Source organism: Oryx dammah, unplaced genomic scaffold (genome assembly GCF_014754425.2).
Source record: "Oryx dammah isolate SB20612 unplaced genomic scaffold, SCBI_Odam_1.1 HiC_scaffold_29, whole genome shotgun sequence".
Classification (NCBI taxonomy): Eukaryota; Metazoa; Chordata; class Mammalia; order Artiodactyla; family Bovidae; genus Oryx; species Oryx dammah.
Genome location: NW_024070213.1, coordinates 7,468,912 through 7,483,834, shown reverse-complemented (window position 1 = coordinate 7,483,834; position 14,923 = coordinate 7,468,912). Strand labels below are relative to the sequence as shown.

Genomic DNA, 14,923 nt, shown 5'->3' with positions numbered 1-14,923 from the left:
AGTACTCAGGTGGGGGCTCAGGTGAGGATTTAGGTGGGGCTTAGGTGAGGGTGAGAGGACTGTGGGGTTCAGAGGAGGGCAGTGATGTTGTGATGGGGGCTGTAGAGAAGCCAGTACTTCCTGGACATCCTAGGACTCAAAGGTGAGTCCAGGGCTTCCAGGCCCAGAAGACCCTGGGTTTATCCCTGTGTGGGCACTGCCAGGGAGCCAGTGCAGAGGAGCCAGGAGGCAGAGCTCCATGGGCCACCTGGGTGGTCTGGTCACCAGCGGCCCCTCACCGAGCCCCACTGCTCCTCTGTGAGACGGTGATGCCAGCTCCGCCTCAGCGATGAGGAGGTTAAGGGCCATTCACTTGTTCGCTGCTCACCTGACGGGATTCCTTGAGCACCTACTCCATCAGGGTCCTGTGGGAGCATGTGGAGGCCCCTGGCCTCAGAGCCCTGGGATGTACACGAGAGCAAGGCAGACAGTCAGACGGGGAGGTAAGGGACCCTCCATCCTTCTGCTCCAGGAGGCACACTGTCCCCTGCTGCCTGTCATTGTTCACTTAACGGCATTTTTGTTGTGTGTGTGGAACATAAAATAACGGTGCATCTAACAAGCCTTGTCTTCTGAGGGTTGATGGAATAGGGTGATAGAATTTCAGATGTACATCAGTAACATGAGGAAAGAAAAGCAGAGCAGGAGGACGGAGAGGGACTCGGGATGGGGCATTTGGGATTAGGAAGTCTGGGAGGGCTTCTCGGAGTAGGTGGCATTTGAGCAAGGAAGGGCAGAGAGAGCGTTCCAGGCAGAGGGAACAGCAAGGCTGGCAGCCCTGAAGTCGGAGCAAGGTTGATACAGAAGGAAGGATGTCTGTGAGGGCAGAGCAGCTTCGTGCTGGGGGGAGGGGCAGTGCCAGAGATGAGGCCTAAGAGGTGAACACGTCTCGAGATCATAAACAGGAATAGAGTAGTTGCATGCGTCGGTGCGTGCTAAGTCGCTTCAGTCATGTCTGCAGCTGTGGACTGTAGCCCGCCAGGCTCCTCTGCCCGTGGATTCTCCCAGGCATGAATATTGGACTGGGTTGTCGTGCCTTCCTCCTGCGGATCTTTCCCGACAGGGGTTAAACATCGGTCTCTTATGTCTCCTGCATTGGCAGGCGGGTTCTTTACCACTAGCGCCAGCTGAGATTGTTCTAAATACAATGTGCAGGGTTCGGGGGTCGGGGGTTGAGCGGGTAGAGTTGTATGACCTGATCAGTGTTTTTAAGAATTCGCTCTAGCTACTGGGTGGAGAACAGAGGGGCCAAGGGCAGATGGAGGGGGGCCCGGGGGTGTGACTGAGGCCCGGGTGGCAGCGGTGGAGGTTGTAGAAGTGATCAGATTCTGGGTGTTTTGATGGTGGAGCCAGTGGGAACTGATGAACCAGACATGATGTATGAGACAAAGGGCATCAGGTTGACCCCAGTGAGGACTCTGTGTGCTGAGACGGGGAGGAGCAGGTCAGGGAATCACATCTAGGCTTGTGTGGGATGTGGGGCAGTCTGAGCTGCCTGTTGGACTTCAGGTGGAAAGGTCGAGCAGGCAAGCCAGATGTGGGGGTCTGGAAGGTCCCAGAAGAGCTCTGGGCTGGAGATGCATCCATCAGCAAGAAGGTGGGTGCCAAGCAGATGCCTGGCCGAGTAAGCCCCTACTGGCAAGCCGCCGTGGGAGAGCGGTATCCACAGGGCCAGACTGCAAATGAAGTGGGTCTGCAGAAGGAACTAGAAGACCAGAGTGGGGTTGGGAGGAGGGCAGGCCTCGTGGAAGAGGTTGTGAGCTGCCCCTCGGAGGTGCGCTCAGTGTCCACAGTCAGATTGGAAGGGTCTGGGCCACCAGGCTTGGGTGTCTGCCCTTTGCCAACTGGCAGTGAAGTCCTGGCCCCTTGGTGAGTGGGGCAGCTGAGCTGGGCCAGACATGAAGCTCTAAGAACCTGCGGGCCGGAGGCCACTGAGAAGGGGTCAGACTTGAGGTCCCTCCTGAGGGAGGCAGGGGACAGGGGAGGGACAGAGACACTGGCGTGGGTACAGGGAGGCCCCTTTCATCCTGCAGAGCCCACGTCTTACTCCTGCATCGTATTCTCTGTGGGGCCTGGAATCAGGCCTCTGTTTCCAGCGGCAGATGAACCAACGGGCCTAGAGAGCATACAGGGTGTCCCTGCTCCCCTCGTCTTTCCCTGGCCTAACCGGGAAGTGGGGCTGTTCCCTGGGCCTGGGGTGGCAGCAACACCTCTTGGACCCCCCACCTTTCTCCTCACTGAGCTCCAGGGACGCCATGTCTTTCCCCCCTTCCCTTCCCAGGCATGACCCACGAAGACATCGTCCAGGAATCCAAGAAATACTGGCAGCAGATGGAGGCTCACACAGGGAAGGCCAGCAGCAGCTTGGTAAGACCCTGGGCTGGCATAGGGGGTGGGGTCAGCCCCCACGAGGGGCGTCCCCCGTTCCCCATCCCTTCGGTTTATCTCTATGTAATGGAGAGTCCGACTGTTTGTAATCTCATGGACTGTAACCCGCCAGGCTCCTCTGTCCATGGAATTCTCCAGGCAAGAATACTGGAGTGGGTTGCCCTTCTCTTCTCCAGGGGATCTTCCTGACCAAGGGATCAAATCCGAGTCTCCTGCATTGCAGGCAGATTCTTTACCATCTGAGCCACCAGGGAAGCCCCCATCTCTTTACCTAGTCATCATTTATCTAACAGAAAATTTTAAGAAAAGCACAAAGAATTTGTGTACAGCTTTTTCTAGATTCCACTGATGTTAACATTTTATAACTGTCCGCACTCACTTTGTGCTGTGTATGTGTATACATATACACATATACATTTATTTACAGAAACACACACTTTTCTGATCCATGAGAGAGTAAATTGGAAACATGATGCCCCGTTACCCTAAAATACTTCAGTGTAAAAATAAGGACACTCTCTTCCTAATAGCCACAGGACAGTTACCAACATCACCAAATTCACGTTGGGGTGATTATCTGATTGCGCTGTTCTGTACACATGTGCTTAGTTGCTCAGTCATGTCCGACTGTGACCCCATGGACTGTAGTCTGCCAGGCTCCTCTGTCCATGGGATTCTCCAGGCAAGAATACTGGAGTGGCTTGCTGTTTCCTCCTCCAGTGATGTACTATTATTCAAATTTTTGTGACTCCTCCCCAGATCCCAGCAACACACTGTGTTCCTTTATTGTCTTGTGTGTGTGTGTGTGTGTGTGTCTGATCGCCTTTTTTTTTTTTTTTTTTTTTAATGCCCGCCTGTCTGATCGCCTTTAATCTAGAGCAGTTCCTCAGTCTTTGTCTTTCATGACGCTGACTTTTTTTAATGTCTATTCTTTATCTATCTGGCTATGCTGGGACTTAGTTGTGGCACCTGGGGCTTTAGCTGTGGCTTTAGTTATAGGATCTAGTTCCCTGGCCAGGGATCCAGGCCCCCTGCATTGGAAGCACAGGGTCTTTAGCCACTGGACCACCAAGGAAGTCCTGACATTGACATTTTTGAAGAACCAGATGCTTTGTAAAAGGCCCATCTGTTTGGGATTGTCTGATTGGAGACATGTCACCTCCGTTTGTCCCTTCCCTGGTAACTTGATTAAAGGTGCCTCCACTGGAAAGCTTTCTCTGTTGTGAAGTTAATCTCTCCTCCTTTGTAATGAATGACTGTCTTCCTGGAGGGCCTCTGAGACCATGTAAACTTCTTGGTGTCCCTCAACCTTTCCCCCGACTGCTCATATCACTTCCTATCCCTCTGGATCCTCACCTGGGTCCCCTGCCGTGAGCTGGGGCGTGGTGGTGTTTTCAGGAGGGGAGGCTGAGACTCAGGACCTGCTAGAGACTTGCCCGGGGCACTCGAGCAGAGCAGCAGAGGTGGTATCGGGTTCCCTGACAGCTCCTCTAGAGTCCACTCTGCTCCTGCCCCAGCCGCTCCATCCTCATCAGCCTGAGGGCGCCTCATTCGTAAACCTCCGATCAGAATCCTGCCTGCCATCTCCAGGGCCAGAGTGAGGCTCACAGGAGCAGGGACCCCATCACCCCTGAAGCTCACTCCCTCCCCAAGAGGCAGGGGTCATTGTAACTATCTGATAGAGGGGAGAGAGGGGTAGACTCAGGGCCCAGGAGACAGTCACGTGGGGGATGACTCCCTCACCAGGCCCGGCCCACCCACTGGTCACCTAGGGAGGACCCTGGGCCTCAGGCCCCTCTTAAGGCCGGCCTGGGTGTGGCTGGGAGCCAGGGAGCAGGGCAGGCTGGCCAGTAGGGTACGCCTGGGCCAGGCTGGCTGACCTTCTTGGCCTTCAGCCTCCTGGCCTACCCGCTCCTTCCTGGTCCTTTTTCTTTCTCTCTCCTCTTACTAGTGGTTCCTGTCCTCCGCCCCTCTCCCATTCAGTCCTCTTCCCCACCCGCCATGCGGTTTATTTTTGCTCCTGGCCAGGAGCCCGGCTGGGAAGCAGTGCAGGACTCAGGCTGGACCTGCAACGTCGTCTGCTAGAGAGAGAACACCGACTCTGCACCACCGCCATTCCCCTGACCCCACTGCGTCCTGCCCCCCCGAGATGCCACTCGGGCCTGGCTCAGGAACAGGCCTTCTGTGCCAGGCCTGGCTATGGCCCAGGCATGAGGAGTCTTGCTTGCCATCAGAGGGTGGGGCCGATGGCAGCTTGAGGTCAAGGACAGCATACCAGGATAGAAGCTGCTCAGGCCTGGTGCCCCCAGTGCAGCTGTGCCACCATAGAGGGGAGCGGGAGCACCTGCCTTGCACCAGATCTCTGTCCTCGGGCCACTGACCCGCGGCAGGGTTAGTGACCACTCTGAGCCTCTGCTTCCACTCAGTCCAGTGGGAATGACCCCTACCCCCAGGTCTGCTGCAAGAAGATGCTGAGTCTGCAGTTCTGAAAAGGAAACTCTGTGGGCCAGCGTGGCTGTTCCTTAGAGCAGCGGCTAAGCCATGGGCCTCCCTGGACTCCACTTATCTCACCTGTGAAATGGGCCCTCTCACACTTCTGTGAGGAATCAATGGGACGTCTTGAAATCACCGGTGACATGTAAACCTCCTGCCAGCTTTAGCCAGGCCGTGGGATCTGAACCACCTCATGTTGACTGACTTATCTAGTTATGAGGGCCAAGCCCGATGGAGAGCAGGGCCTAGAAGGTGGGGATAGAGGGGCCTGCCAGGTAGCTTTAGCCAGGTTACAAAGGTGGTATTTTACCTTGCTGTTGGGATGTGTGTTAACCTGGGGCTGAGCCAGGCTGCATGTCTCCCAGCAAGAGGGTCATTCAACACCCAGGAGGGACTTTCCTGGCAACCTAGCACTTAAGACTCTTAGTTTCTGACATAGGAGACACGGGTTGAATCCCTGGTCAGAGAACTAGGCTCCCAAATGCTGGGTGGCACGGCCAAAAAAAACATCCAGTGAAGTGAGAGCTCCCTCCTGCTCAGGGCAGGCTCTGGTCTAGGCAGTGCCAGGGACAGAGGATCCTCCCATGGCAGGAGAGGAAGAGGAGAGGGCTGCCTGGAGGGGTAACCCCACATCTGAGGCCCCAGGAAGCTTGGGGAGGTCTAGCCGACAGGAGGGCCAGCAGGGTGGCCAGCACAGCTGGGCGAGGGGTTGCAAGTGGTAGAAGACAAGGCTGGTGGGCATTCCTTCCATCTCTCGCCCACCCCCCGACCTGGCCCCAGGCAGGAGTGCAGAAGAGCAGGCCCTTCTGCCTGCAAAGGAAAGGCTGAGACAGAGAATGGGAAGGAACATGGTGGGGCTTCAGAGAGGCTGGGACTTCCCTAGTGCTCCAGTGGCTAAGACTCCATGCTCCCAATTCAGGGGGTCCCAGGTTCGATCCCTGGTTAGGGAACTTGATCCCATATGCTGTAACTAAAAGATCTTGCGGGCCATAACGAAGATTGATGATCCTGCATGCTGCAACCGAGACCTGACGCAAACAAACAAAAATAAATTTAAAAAAAAGAAAGAGTCCAGGGCTGCTCAGAAGTCTGTCCCACAGACAGGCTGGCAGGCTCCTCCAGCCCCACCCTCTAGGCCCTGCTCCCCACCAGGCCTGGCCCTCGTAACTAGATGAGGCAGTCAATGTGAGGTGGTTTAGGTACTATGGAAGCCCATAGGATGGCCAGCTGCCACCCAGGAGAACTTCAGGGAAGGCTTCCTGAAGGAGGTGGTGCTTAAGCTGAATTTCAAAAGTTTCCAGAACAAGCCTAATAGAGAGGGGCATTCCAGGCATGTGCAAAAGCAGGGAGCTGAGAGGTCACAAGCCATGCCCAGGGACACTCCAGCAGCTCCACAGAGCAGGCCTATGGGGACTAGCCAGATAAGGTGACAAGCACTCCTTCAGGAGTCCAGAGCCCTGTCCCAGGCCTGGCCCCCACGCTGAGAAGCCATGGGACCCAGAGTTAGGGGGTCAGTTCAGTCCAGTCACTCAGTCATGTTTGACTCTTGGCTTCCCCATGGACTGCAGTACGTCAGGCCTCCCAGTCCATCACCAACTCCCGGAGTTTGCTCAAACTCAGGTCCATCGTGTCAGTGATGCCATCCAGCCATCTCATCCTCTGTTGTCCTCTTCTCGTCCTGCCCTCAACCTTTCCCAGCATCAGAGTCTTTTCCAATGAGTTAGTTCTTCACATCAGGTGACCAAAGTATTGGAGCTTCAGTTTCAGCATCAGTCCTTCCAACGAATATTTAGGACTGAATTCCTTTAGGATTGATTGGTTTGATCTCCTTGCAGTCCAAGGGACTCTCAAGAATCTTCTCCAACACCACAGTTCAAAAGCATCAATTCTTCGGCACTCAGCTTTCCTTACGGTCCAACTCTCACACTGTACATGACTACTGGGAAAACCATAGCTTTCAATAGATGGACCTTTGTCGGCAAAGTAATGTCTCTGCTTTTTAATATGCTGTCTAGGTTGGTCACAGCTTTTCTTCCAAGGAGCAAGTGTCTTTTAATTTCATGGCTGCAGTCACCATCTGCAGTGATTTTGGAGCCCAAAAAAATAAAGTCTGTCACTGTTTCCATTGTTTCTCCATCTATTTGCCATGAAGTGATGAGACTAGATGCCATGATCTTAGTTTTTTTAATGTTTTAAGCCAGCTTTTTCACTCTCCTCTTTCACTTCCCACCAGTAAGTGGGAATGGACCTGCTGACTCCAAGGCTCCAGGCAGCTTGTGTGTCAGACCCCAGGGCCTCAGCCTGGTCCTGTGGCTTCACCAGCCCCTCTCGCCAGCAGGGTACCCCGCGGACCCATGGGCCCAGCACCTTTGATCTGCAAATGAAGTTTGTGTGTGGCCAGTGCTGGAGGAACGGGCAGGTGGTGGAGCCCGACAAGGACCTCAAGTACTGCAGCGCCAAGGCACGGCACTGGTGAGCCAGGCTCCATGCAGGGGCATGGGCGGTCGGGGGGCGAGCGCCACGGATGAGAAAGCCGGGCTCTCTGTGGAGGTCACACAGCCCGCTGTGTCCTGCAGCTGGACCAAGGAGCGGCGGGTCCTCCTGGTGATGTCCAAGGCCAAGAGGAAGTGGGTGTCGGTGCGGCCACTGCCGTCCATTCGCAACTTCCCACAGCAATACGATGTGAGCACCAGGGTGGGGTGCAGGGTGGCATCGGGGCTTCGGATGTGAGGCCTTGGGGCCCAGGAGGGCTTGGCTGCTGGCTGGGGCCGTGACATCATCCAGCAGGACTCAGCAGACTCTCCCCATGCCCCTGTTGTAGCTCTGCATCCACGCACAGAACGGCCGCAAGTGCCAGTACGTGGGGAACTGCTCCTTCGCACACAGCCCGGAGGAGAGGGACATGTGGACGTTCATGAAGGAGAACAAGAGTGAGTGGGTGGGATGGGGTGGGGCTGACCTGACACCCCCACTCGGCAGGCCCCAGGGCACCCGCTGAACCTCACTTTGCTGCCAGGGCCCTGCCCTCTCTGGGTCTCCAGTGGACCAGGCAGCCCTGCAGCTGGGGTCCCACAGGGGCCGTGGGACAGAGTGGAGGGAGGATCCGTGCTCACCGTCCCTTCTTGCCCACCAGTCCTGGACATGCAGCAGACCTACGACATGTGGCTGAAGAAACACAGCCCTGGGAAGCCAGGGGAAGGGACGCCTGTCGGCTCACGGGAAGGGGAGAAGCAGATCCAGATGCCCACGGACTACGCCGACATCATGGTAACGCCCACCCACAGGCTGGTCCCAGCTTGACCCAGTGGGGCCGAGGGGAGGGCCTCAGTCTCCTGGGGGAGGCGGTGTGGGCAGAGGGGCAGGGAGTGGGCACCCACGGTGGCCGTGTCCCCAGATGGGGTACCACTGCTGGCTCTGTGGCAAGAATAGCAACAGCAAGAAGCAATGGCAGCAGCACATCCAGTCTGAGAAGCATAAGGAGAAGGTGTTCACGTCCGACAGCGACGCCAGTGGCTGGGCCTACCGCTTCCCCATGGGCGAGTTCCGGCTCTGTGACAGGTGCCCCCGGGGAGGGCCGGGCCGGAGGGCCGGGGTGGCAGGGCCTAGAGGGCTGTGGGGCGGCTGGCTCTGGTTCTGCTTGGCCGGGAGGTGGCAGACGGGGGTGGCATGTCCAGAAACAGTCGTTCCTGGCGTGAGGACCACGGGGACATTGGAGGCAGGGACCGCTCCTCCCAGTGTGAGACCCTCGGGGAAGGCTAGGCCAGGCTCGCTGTCCTGGGGCTGACGCTGCTGGGGAGAGGCTTGTTGTTGGGGGGAATGGGGACTTCCAGCCCCAGGCCGGGCAGCCTCTGGAGGCCAGGGCACGGGGCTTGGCAGTGAGCCTCCTGCTGCCCGCAGGCTCCAGAAGGGCAAGGCCTGCCCAGACGGGGACAAGTGCCGCTGCGCTCACGGGCAGGAGGAACTCAACGAGTGGCTGGACCGGCGTGAGGTTCTGAAGCAGAAGCTGGCCAAGGCCCGCAAGGACATGCTCCTGTGCCCGCGGGACGACGACTTTGGCAAATACAACTTCCTGCTGCAGGAGGATGGGAATGCCCCTGGTGCCGCCCCGGAGGCCCCTGCCACTGCTGCTGGCACCGGGGCCTAGGCCAGCTCTCGGCCACAAGTGAAGTCCTAGGATCAGGGGCCGGGGTGGGGACAGAGCGCTGTTAGGAGGACCGGGGCCAGCCAGGGCTGGGGGCGGGGGCATTGGGCAGGCCCCCACCCCGGGGCCCCTTCCATCTTCTCTGCCCCCATCCCCACCACCGCCCCTGTGCTTACCCAGGTGCACGAGCTGCAGCCCGCCCCCATACCCCTTGGTCCCAGGGTTCTTATCCTACCGAAGCCCTGGGCAGTGCCTCCCCTCTCCGACCCCAGCTCTCCTGGTTGTGGAGGGAGGGGTCTGGCTGACCCCTCCAGCTTCAGCCTACAGCTTTAACTTCTGTCTGCTCCTCAAGGGGGCCCAATGCTCAGGGCCGGGGAGCCTGGGGTCCCCCACTTGAATCTGCAGCAGGAGGGTCCTTCTCCCTGCCCCACTCCCACCCCATCCTCCCCCCTCCTGGGGGCAGATCAGGACACAACAAGGGCAGAAGGCCCCCAACTAGCTTTAAAACACAGCCCCAGGACAGGACTGGAGACACTGCACAGGTCACTTAACCCTCTGAGGCCTCAGTTTCCCCTCTGGTTGGAAGAATGGGAGCTGCTGGACTTCATGGTCTCTGCAGCCTGACTGGGAAGCCTGGCTCTCTGCTGAGGCCATCTGCCCAGGCCTTCTTCTCTGTGGGCCACCGAATGTAGATTGTAAATCATCGGAGCCTTCAGAGATAATACATCCCCAACCCCCATTTTGCAGATAGAAAAACTGAGGCCTAGGAGAGGGGAGTGATCTGCCCAGCATCCCCAGCACACGGCATGGCACAACTGGGACGCACATATGGTCACAAGACTCAGGGCCAGTTACCAGCTGGAGCCTCCAGGCTCTCAGCAGGGATGTGACAGTCTCTGAATCCACAGCTGGCATCCCAGGCAGCCCCACCCAGGGGTGTGTCTTGTCCACACCCTGTAGAGGGACAGTTCCCTCTGAGGATGGTTGGAAGGAGTGTAGCAGTGAAGATCACTTCCCTATGGCCTGCTCCGGAGAGGAGGAAGCTGGCAGGGCGCTCGTGGGCTCAGGTTCTGCACAAGGTCCTGGGGAGAAGGGACTGGGAGGGTGGGCAGTCATGGGACGTGGGGAGAAGGGAGACTTGACCGTGGGCACCATGGGCTGCTCCAGGATCGGACACAGCCCCTCTTTCTTAGGGACTCAGCAGAGTCCTTCCACCTTCTCCCCTCAAGCCAGACATACAGTTAGGACCATCCGTCCCAGCCCCTCCCTGATCCGACCCTACCAGCTGCCTGGGACCCCAGCTGAGCCCCAACTCCCACCCGCCCCCCCCCCCAGCCAAGCCCTCTCCCGTCCCTCCTGTCTGATGTGTCTGTGTGCACCCCCTCCTCTCCATCCCACCCGCTGTGGGCAGACCCAGCCTCCCCCGGTTCCCTAGACATTCCAGAACGCCCCACACCATTGGCACAAGAGGTGGGGTCCCCCGGAAGGAGCCAAGGACCAAGGCTGGAGTCAGTGGTGGGGGTTGGGGGGTGAGACAGAGAGAATGGAATACCCTTCATTTCTCCTCAAACAAGAATTTCGAGTGTGCGATGATATGATGACGGGCACCCTGGGCCACAGAGAACCCCGTTCTCGCCGCCGCTGCCCGACCTCTCCCTGATAATTGTGGCATGCATCTTTCCTCTCCCCGCCCCTCCCCCCAGCAGGCCAGCACTGAGGAGTCTGGGTGCTGGTGGCGCGGCTGGAGGGGGAGGAGAGACCCGCGGTGGGGGCCGTGGCTGTGAGTGCTGATGACACTTGTTTTCCCTGATCCGTGCCGTCGCAGTCTGTCGTCACCAGCCTTGTTTCTAGTGTGTATATATGTCGCCCCGTGATGCATATATACACAGGTATTAAATATATCGCTCTATATAATATTATATATGTGTGTGGTATCCGAGGAATCACTTCTAATGATAAAGAATGAGGGCTAAAGATAAAGCATTTGGCCAGAAAACGCAGCCATCCTAGCATAATGAGGAGGACTTTTCGGAGTCAGCAAGCCTTTTGCAAGGACCGAGGGACTGAAGCGGGCTGCGGGGGGCAGGTAATTTGGGCAGCAGGGGCAGAAGTGGTCCCTGCCTGGGCTCAGCTCTGCCTCAGAGCTTCCAGACCACCTCAGCTGAGTCGGGAGGGAGCACGTGTGCCCAGGGAAAGAAAAGGACTCGGTGTCTGTCTACCACTTGAAGGAAGAGGGTGAGAATCCAGAGTTTTCTTCTTCTCCAACCTGTTATCCATGCAGAGGCCCCTGGGATGTTGGGGGCACCCTGGCCTGACCAGAGCTGGATCCCCCCATGGGGTTGGAAGCGAGCCAGAGGCAGGCAGGGAGCAGGAGGTGGGGTGGGAGACAGGCGTGTACTCTGAATGATGAGTGTGTTTATTTCCATTGTGAACCTGGCCAAGAGGCTCAGAGAGTTGGAGTGGGCCTGTGTCCACCCCCCCGCCAGCAGGCAGGGTCTAGACATCACGGCAGATATGGCAAGGGGAGACAGGCACCCCTGACGTGAGGGTCCCTTAGGGATGGGGCCGGGAAGGAGGCTGCGCTTCTCAGGTGGGCAGTAATCAACTTGATGGTCCTTTAAAAATGTCTGTGTATTAAAAATTTAAGAATACCACACTTTAATATTAAATATTCATAAGGTCTAGTATCTTGATAATAATGTAGATGTTTTAATAACAATTTTTGTCCTTCTTAAAATAAAATGAAAGAAACTTGCTTCTTTTAGCCTTTGTTCTAGAAAATAAACACATGCACTTTGACCTCTGTCCCCGAGGTGTCACTCCTCTTTCTCCCTTCCTAGCTCTTCTGCCGGGGGGCCATGTGGGGTGGAGCGGGCCGGCCGGCTGGCACAGGGCATGCCCCAAGGCAGAAATTCCGAGGGGTGAGGGGCAGAAGGTCTGTGTCCTCGTTCAAACAAGGCAGCCCGGCTGACCCTGGCTCACACAGAGCCTCGCTGGCAGGGACAAACTATGCTCGGCTTAAGTGGCCCCATGGGCCACCCTTTGCTGGCTCTTCTGCAGCCTGTCTGCTCGCGGCCTCTGTGTGGGGACCCCAGCGGTACCCACACTTTCCTGCTTTTACCCTGTGCTATCTCTGTGCCCTTTCTGAGGGTGGCTTATTCCAGAAAGGTAAGGGGCTCTGACGCACTTTGGAACAAGAGCCTGTGTGCAGCCTGGACTCCTCGGTGCCTGAGGGAAGTCTGAGTCACAGGGGACCAGCTTCCTTATCTTAAAGAGACAGCAAACTGGATCAAGGATTCTCAGTTGGGGACCCCTGTATCGGCCGGAGGCTCTGTTGCAAATCTCCTGGATTGTGTGTGGCTGCAGGTGACGGAAGGGGTCCTGACGGGAGCAGCTATAATTGAGAGTAAGCTCTCTCCAGACAGTTTCAGGGTGTAGTGGCTGCAGGGACAGATCGAAGGTCTGTGAATCCTCTGAGGACAGGGAATCACCTGGGCTGGGTACTCAGTAGGGGCTCAGATACTTGATAAATGACCAGATGAATAACAGGAGCAGCTGACTTGATGGAGCACCTTCTGCACGCCAGGCACTGTGGATAGAGCAAGTCTGTCTCTATAGCAACCTGAACAGTTGGAGTCCACATCTCAGCTCACAGAGGTTCCGTGAAGGGTTCCAAGGACCCTCAGAAAAGAGACAAAAAAGATGGAGGACCAGTGGCAACTGGGGGATCAGGAAGGTCCCTTCAGCACTGGTGTTCTGGGGTTCTCAGCACCCCTGGCTGCACTATGAAAAACCAGAGGGGTATGGCAAGGTCCAGCTCCCAGGAAGAAAATGCAGACCCATCCTCAGGCTGAAGAGATCGTTAACGTGAATCAGAACCTCCGTTAAACTTAGAAAGTCAAAGATAAGATAAGCAGTACTTCAGTGAACCAAGCGGACTAAATTCTCAAAAATTCCCCTAAATTCTCATCCAGTTTTCTCTTAGCTCAAGTTGGTAGGCATTAGCTGAACACTCATCCCATCTCAGATCTTACAGATACAAGACGATAGACAAAACGTGGCCTTCCGGGAATCCTGTCTGTGGGGTGGAGATGGGCCTGTAGGGGAGAGTGTAGGATGATGTGAGAGACACAGTGGTGGGAGACACGGAAGGTACCACACCCACGCTGAGGAGCTGGGGAGGGCTTCCTGGGGGGAGGTGAGCCTGGACTTGAGCCTTAAAAAGACTGGATCATCGTAATCAATGTGTACTTATTACTCTGCATCTTCCCTTTTCTTGGTTGCATTTCACACATGCATCTCCACGTGTTACATGTAACCTAGAAATGCCCAATGTAACCTAGATATTTACGGTCAGTGGCTTCATCCATCAAGGTGCCCGAGCTGGCTTGAGCTAACTAACCCAGATTTGAATGTAGGCCCATTTCTGGCCTTTGGTCCTGTGCTTAGGGGCCGCTGTGCGTACCGCCATCACCATGGTTCCCCAGCTCCTCCTTCCTGCCTCCAGGGAAGCTGCTTGTGAGAGGCTCCCTGGGGCACCTAAGGGGACTCTGCCCAAACTGCATGCACATAGAGCCCCCACTGGCACAGCCACCAGACCTCTGAGCCAGAAGACCCAAGGCGTGCGGACGATCCCAGCACGCCTGCCACGTGGGCCCCTCTGGACGTGTCCAGGTTTCCTTGTGCTGCCCCTCCCCTGCCTCTGCCCCCCTACCCCAGCCACCGGACCCGGCGTCCTGCCGATGTGGCCCCTGTGTGAGCCGTGGGTGATGCTGCCAGCTGGACACGCTGACTGTGAGTGGGGGTGCCATGTGGACTGACCTTCCATGGCATGAAAATTCCCTAATGGCAGGGCCTTGCCTGGCCCGGTCTGTTCTTTAGCTTTGAATTCCTTACAAGGTCTAGGCTGGTGCCAGGTATTCAGTGAGCAATCATTCACAGTGTTAGAGGCTTCGTATATTCATGCACTGGAAGGGGCCTGACAGGAGCGAACTTCCGAGAATGGAATATCACGCGGCAGGCGGGCACATTTGAGACATGTAGGGACTTCCTGCTGCCTCCCAAATCACACTCTGTGGGCACCTGCCCACTCACCATTGGGGTAAAGCCAGTCTGGCACATGAAAGTGGGCCAAGAGATGGTTAATGCACCAACTTAACCCCAGCCCCAGCCTGCAAGTCACAGGTCAAACTGAGGCAACCTGCACACCAGGTCCTCCACACTCTTCACCCCCACCCCTCCAGGGTCACAGAGGCAAAGGGAATTGGGAGGCTAAATAAATTAAATCTGTTGTGAGGAAGGGGAACAGGGAGGGAAACGAGATTCCTGAAGTGCACCTTTATCAAAAGCTTTGAGCTTTGAGCCACATACTGTCTTTTGTATTCAATAATGGAAATTAATTTTTAATTTGGGGAAAGAACAAATGGGTTGGGGAGGGCTATTAGGGTGGAAAGGGCTTCCCAGGTGGCTCAACGGTAAAGAATCCGCCAGTACAGGAGATGTGGGTTCAATCTCTGGATCAGGAAGATCCCCTGGAGGAGGAAATGGCAACCCAATCCAGTTTTCTTGCCTGAGAAATCCCATGGACAGAGGAGCCTGGCGGACTACAGTCCATGGAGTCACGTGAGTTGAACACAACTGAGTACCAGGCATGCACACACATGTTGGGGTGGAAAAGAGGATAACTGGTGAACAAGCTGGGGACTGTTGGGAAAAGGAGGCTCGAAGGCATCCTAACCTATCTGCTGTTTGGGCAAAACGGGATTTTGGAAAGTGGGGAAGGATGACATAGAAATCAGCTACAAGAGCAGGGAACCAAAGGCTTATTGCACCCAAACCAGAGTGTCAGAGACAGAACCAGAG

The 14,923-nt window shown here is 56.3% G+C and overlaps 1 protein-coding gene across 5 annotated transcripts in view; it reads left to right on the top strand.

The window, feature by feature from the left end:
• ZC3H7B (zinc finger CCCH-type containing 7B) overlaps positions 1-11,860 on the top strand; it is a 55,138-nt gene extending 43,278 nt beyond the window's left edge. For 3 of the 5 annotated variants that reach the window (XM_040233217.1, XM_040233213.1, XM_040233215.1), the window contains exons 17-23: positions 2,321-2,406; positions 7,256-7,392; positions 7,497-7,602; positions 7,742-7,850; positions 8,054-8,187; positions 8,315-8,478; positions 8,818-11,860. In XM_040233217.1, coding sequence (XP_040089151.1) covers positions 2,321-2,406; positions 7,256-7,392; positions 7,497-7,602; positions 7,742-7,850; positions 8,054-8,187; positions 8,315-8,478; positions 8,818-9,064 — 983 coding nt within the window. In that variant the 3' untranslated portion in view covers positions 9,065-11,860. The remainder of the gene's footprint in view (positions 1-2,320; positions 2,407-7,255; positions 7,393-7,496; positions 7,603-7,741; positions 7,851-8,053; positions 8,188-8,314; positions 8,479-8,817) is intronic. The other 2 variants (XM_040233218.1, XM_040233216.1) reach the window with 1 other exon arrangement.
• The last annotated feature ends 3,063 nt before the right edge of the window (positions 11,861-14,923 follow it).